General features: G+C 33.6%; 1 protein-coding gene across 1 annotated transcript; it reads left to right on the top strand.

The window, feature by feature from the left end:
- Positions 1-314: 314 nt before the first annotated feature.
- LOC113316557 (RING-H2 finger protein ATL77-like) lies at positions 315-1,037 on the top strand. Its single transcript, XM_026564715.1, has one exon. The coding sequence runs from the start codon at positions 315-317 to the stop codon at positions 1,035-1,037; it is 723 nt and encodes a 240-aa protein (XP_026420500.1).
- The last annotated feature ends 5,267 nt before the right edge of the window (positions 1,038-6,304 follow it).

Consider the following 6,304-nt stretch of genomic DNA (forward strand, 5'->3'; position numbering starts at 1 on the left):
ATAAGGTTAAAAAGATGATCTAATGAACAACTAGAAGTGACACACATTCAAACAACAAAAATTATGAGGGACATTCAAAGTTCAAACCATCCAAAGAAAACACTAATTACTTAAAAATGTATTCGTAACTGCACAATTAATGCTTTCATCTATTGCAATCAATGAAAAACGCCTTATATAGTCTTGGATAAGCACAGGTAATACATTCCAGCCATTGCATTTATAGTCCTCTCTATATCTTTCCTTCTATAGTCTTTTGCAGTGTTATCCTGATCTAAATCGTCCTCTTCTTCTTCATTTTTTTAATGGTCGTCATGGATTCGTTTCCTAATTCAACAACTGCAATTTCAAGCAGCCAAGAAAAGGTTAGTGAAGTCATGAGAATTGTTTGTCCAGTCATTGCATTTTTAGTCCTTATTCTTCTTATACTCAATTATACCATTAAACGCTGTCTCCTAAACAGCAGCAACTTTGATCATGAAACTTCGATGATATCTGATCGAGAATTACATGACTTTGTTCATGTTACAATAATAGATAGACCCGAAACCATGATGCAAAACACCCCCTGTTATCCCCAAAAGGTTCTTAACCTAAACAAAGTAATTCCAGGTCTTACTTATTCATCGTCATTATCGCTGGCTAATGGTTCTTCTAATTGTGATGAGAATTGTTCAATATGTCTATGTGAACTTTCTAATGGCGAGACAGTCAGGGTGTTGCCGAAGTGTAAACACATTTTTCATAAGGAGTGCATCGATGAATGGTTGCCGTTTCGATCATTAAACTGTCCTATTTGTAGAGTTCCAGTTATTGAAGTAGACAACCATGAACGGAGGGGCGGTGCTAACCGCACGAATAGGGACAACTCTAGCCATGAACGGAGGAGGGGTGCTAACCGCACGAACAGGGACAGCGCTAGTCCCAGTCACAGCAGCAGCATCAATATTAACCCTTATGGTTGGTCAATGTCATTTACATCTGGAATGCTTAATTTAGATCGTTGGATTTATCCTAATACTCCGACTATTATGTAAAATTAGTCGATTTTCTTACTGTTATAATATTGTTGTTCTTCATGTGTGTTGTTGCCTTGTTGTTCTTCTCGTATAATTCTATCGGTGATTGGAAGGGGGCACGGTGAAAAATGACGTGTTGATGGTAAAGTTTCTGGGAGATGATATCAGTGACCTGAGTTCGAAACTCGTTAGTATCAAAATTCTATGTCTTTGATATTAATTGATTCTCATGAATTCTGTTTCCAAAAATACAAGAAGTAGTATATTTTTTGAGGTAAAATTGATTATTAATTGGTGTTTGTATTTTTTGAAACAGAATTCATGTGAATCAATTAATATCAAAGACACGTGTTAGCATATCATTTCTCCCCTATACCCCTTCAAAAATCGCGCTCATCAAAAAATTACTCGATTGGAATAAGGTTGGATGAGAAACAATACTGCAAAACTATTGTCCAAATATGTACCTAGTTCTCACCAATGGTGTTACAAGAACACCACCAAAATAGATACCCATTTCAGGAAATAGTGGTTCCTAGCTAATGTCACATATTGCCCATGTGAGGTACTGTAATATTTTTTAATCTACCGGACAGATTTTGCCTAGATTTTAAGTCTTCGACAAATTTGATCATTTGGTGCAAACGGTGAATTTAACATCACAATCTATAAAGATTTTACAAACGAGGTCCAGTCATTATTAGCCCAATAAGAAAACAAAAAGGCCTAACGGACCGTGCAAAAAAAAACAACAAAAACCGTTCACTCATAATTGTGGGTCCCAAAACCCTCATCCTATTAAACTCCAGCCGGCGGGGCCCACCAACTGTGAGACGAAATTTTTTTCACGGTTTTTAGCACGGTCTGTTAGAGCTAGCACTATAGTGGAGGACATCCCTTCCCTATCCCTCATTTGTAGGGAAGGGATAGCACAAGAAAGCCAATCTCACTATGGTGTTTTTCATCCTTCCCTACATGATACGGAAATTGAGTAGGCGTATGAATACTGCCAAACGGCTACTCAGTAGCCGTAACTTTTTTTCAGTTTTTTTCTATAGGAATATATTTGTTGAGGTAAAAAAAGATATATAATAGGTAAAAAAAAGAGTTTTAGCAGAAAAAGAGTGAAAAAAGAAAGTTTTGAGGTAAAACTTTAAAACCAGAAACGGCTACTTAGTAGCCGTGTAAAATGTTACGGCTACTGAGTACCCATAAAGCGTAAAAAAATACGGTTACCCAGTAGCCGTGTGATTTCCCTTCCCTACATGGGGATCAGATGTGACTCCATGTAGGGATCCCTGTGAATATCCCTACACATATAGGGATATGGAAGACCATATCACATGGTTTTTGTGCTGTTTAAGGGATATGGAGGGATAGGGAGCGGATGAACCCCTCCATTGTGCTAGCTCTTAAGAATCTCTGACAAGAAAAAGAAAGAAACAGCATAAGTACAAATCTATCAGACAACCTCGTACGACCTAGTACCCAAACTCCATAGATAGATCTTACATCCAATCATTCAAAAATTTAACATCATACAAATTCCGTTTCAAAAGGACAGGTTTGTTTCATATGTAATTTGTATATGAAATCAACATGTCTTTTGAAAAAGAAGGGAGTAGATATTAAAATATAAATCGAACTATCGACGACGAAGTAGAGAAAGAAAAAGTTTGGTTGGGAAGCATCAAGATTATCTGTACGGGAAAAAACTATCATGACTAGTTAATCGAAGGAAACAAAAATCAAGGTTAGATTTTTTGTATTCCTCTTATTAGTTTTCTACAGATCAACCAAAACCAACGATGATGTATGTTTACAATTTTTCTATTTTTTTTAGAGCAGTGTTGTCCCGCGCACGGGACGCAAAGATAAGCAACAGGGTTGTCCGCCGTTGGATTTTTCCATATACGGCTGGATAAGATTCAGTTTATCTCTTCTTGAATTGAACGGCTGGCAAACTCTTAATATTAGAGATAAATTCCTAGAGTTTATTTTCACTTATTTTTAGCCCTTTTTGCTTTAATCTTTCATTTCTGTTTATTAATCCTTTGTGGGCAGATGATATCTGAAGATTCTGAAAAATGATGGGATCTCATACTAACATACCTTAGATATATACCTTTTAGAAAAGGAAAAACATTTCTTTATTCTCCTTCTTCTCTTAAGCGATTACGTCAAACCGTTTTTTATTTTATTTGATTTTCTATGATTCGATGATGTTGAACATATATTTTATCTCTTACGATACGATTATCCTAGAGAAGCAGTGATAATTTTTTTGATAATCCAGTGGATTCGATTATCATCTCATTGACTGATCAAAAAATGCAGTGACTTTTTGATTATCATAACATAGCCATGGACATGACAGTACGTGATTAAGCAAACATTAATAGTAAGAGCTGATTTCTATTTTTGCGTAGATATTAAAAGATTGATACCGATTGAAGTTGGACATTAACATGATTTTGGACAAAAAAACCGTTAATTGAGTTATCCAGTAACATGATCAGATCTGGCCAATTTTTCCCTAATTTATCTTCTTCGCAAGTTTTTTGCTTTTTGCACGATTACAAAATTAATGTATCCATATATCCCTATGCTCAGATTACTATCTAAAGCCAATAATCCTAGATAACTGAAATAACATAAGTACATAACTAATCAAAGAGACAGAAAATATGATTTTTTTCTTTTTGAAGCATAGAAAATCTGATAATCATCTTTATTATCATCTTATGCACAAAAAAAATAAAATAATATCTTCATTATCATCTTTAATTCAATCATAAATATATGTATTTGTGATCGATGAGATTCAATAATCATTAGCTTCAATCGCATAATATCTATCCCACATTTTTGATGTTTGGTTTTACCTAAAAGGACCGTGAATAGAAGAAGGGTTTATCCTTCGCTGATACTTCTTAAAAAAATAAATATATGGATGAAGATTAGTTTTAATCTATTGAATAATTTAAGGACCTAATTCTAAAATCAAGAGTTTGCCAGCTGTTCAAATTCAAGGAAAGATAAACTGAATTTTTTACTGCTGTATATAACAAAATCCGATGGCGAACGACGTTGTTGCTTATCTTTGCGTCTGCACGGGACAACACTCCTCTTTTCTTTATAAGATTATTCAATTTGATTCTAATAATGTGTTTTAGTATGTTGTGCAATTTAGGAATCAATAGTTAGGTTGGTCAATTAGTTAACATTAACTCCGAATAACAAATTAGTTATTAATCAACCGGCCTAAATCAAGTTATATCCTGAAAGAATTTCATCCAAGAAATTTAAAGACACTCCCAAAAAAAAAATTTAAACTTATTATTCTAAAGTTGTATTTTCACGTAAAAATTTAAAAATTCTCTCCCGACATATGTGTACGACATTACAAGGTTTTTAATAATAATAATCTATATAAAATCCCTTCTTTTTTATTTTATAATGAAAAAGAACGTTTTTATCATTCTTTTTTTCCATAAAAAAGGCAAGCCTCATAATTTCATTGTAGGACTGATTCAAGATCAGAATTGTTACAAGAGGCCATACATATCATATCAGCTAGTGAAATTTCAAAGATCAAGGTACCAACATTATCACATGATTTTCTTCACAAATACTGATTATAGGAATCAGTCTCTTCTGCTGATTCTACCAACCATGAAACCAAAAACCACGTAACAAGAACATATTAAATGAATTTACTTGTTTTTTATGAAGAAAAATCAAACTACAGGAACTATAAAATGCAGAAATGTAGGATCTTCAAATGGACCTACCATATCTCGGGATTTTTAATCCAAAAGTAACTAGCTAAACTAACTAAACTACAATAACAAAGTTTTGTTGAATCGGTCGGAAAAGGTATTGTTCGGTTGGAATCTGAATCTGAAACGGGATCTTGGTGTTTGTCGTCTTTGATGGTGTCGAATATTATGTCTTGGTGTCTGCTGCTGTTGTTGATGAGGTCTCAGTTATTGCTGGAGATTTTGATTTTATATCTAATAATGATGACGTTACCACTAAAGATGGAGTTGTTTAGGAGAGGATCGAATTCCAACACTTAAGTTTCATAACCATGATTCAAAATTCACAAAAATCAGAAGAAAAAAGAGACCCCCGAAAAGACAAACCAAGAAAACAAACAACGAAACGAGATGGCCTCTAGAACATGACCGGTTGAAAGCCTAAAGCTAGTATGAGAAAGAGAGTAAGAAATATTTAACTCGAACAACTAAAATAGAAGAAACAAGACATAAATGGTTGAAACTAAATAAATCATATTCAGGTCTAGAACGAAATAGAAAAGACTAAGATGGTACGAAATATAAAAGAAGTAGAGGTTAAGAAGATGATGTGAGCAAAACAACATTAGGATATCAGGTTTGTCATCGGGAGTTTTTCGACAGAGAAAGTTTATTTTTTTAGTATGCATTCAATATGCCAATCTAACAATCTTAATTTTTATATACCTTATCTAAAGATTCTAATAAGTAAGATTTTTATCACTTAAATCAAAGAATGACATTATCCCTTCTCTAAAGTTTCTAAGGAACCAAATTTATGATCATGTATGCCAGTTCCTACAGAATTGGAAAATCACGGATTCGTCAATTTGAGGGTTTGCCCACTATGGCAGGAAGAGTGATGTGGATCTCTTTAATTTTAAGTCACGCGCGCGGCTCAATGAGAGAAGCTCGCGGCATAACTTGTGTCGTAGCATATGCCGACTTAATTTGGTCCACCCATGCAGTCAAAGTTCCACCTGTCAATGGATATATCTTAATGGCTACATCTTTGGTCATCCAATGGCTCTAATTTCTTCCCTATAAATTCAATTCTTCTTATTAACACCAAATTCACACCTTCCATACCCGTAATTTCACTATAATCACGAAAGATTAATTAAATTGGAAAGCCAATTTGAATTTCTAAATTTTATGAATTAATTAATTTTACTTCCTCATTTTTATCGCGAGATATAAACTTTTTAAATACAGACTTTAATAAAAAAACACTCAAACAGTGTTTTTGTGACGCCCCAACTAAGATGTTGCTTAACTATTAAGATTACTACCTAATTAAATCATCAAATATAGACTACCGACTTTAAGAATTAAAATTACATAATGTATCTCAACTGCTAACCCCAATACTTTGATATTTATAAAACGAAAGTCTCTCAAGTGATATAGATAAAAGAACGTGTTGTTTTACATTTAAATAAAACTAAAAACATAAAAGTTGCACAATATTTATAACATTAATCA

The sequence above is a fragment of the Papaver somniferum genome, chromosome 10 (genome assembly GCF_003573695.1).
Source record: "Papaver somniferum cultivar HN1 chromosome 10, ASM357369v1, whole genome shotgun sequence".
Lineage (NCBI taxonomy): Eukaryota > Viridiplantae > Streptophyta > Magnoliopsida > Ranunculales > Papaveraceae > Papaver > Papaver somniferum.

Bases quoted from the DNA above. Each gene is read 5' to 3' on its own strand.
- LOC113316557 (XM_026564715.1), top strand. From the start codon at position 315: ATGGATTCGTTTCCTAATTCAACAACTGCAATTTCAAGCAGCCAAGAA.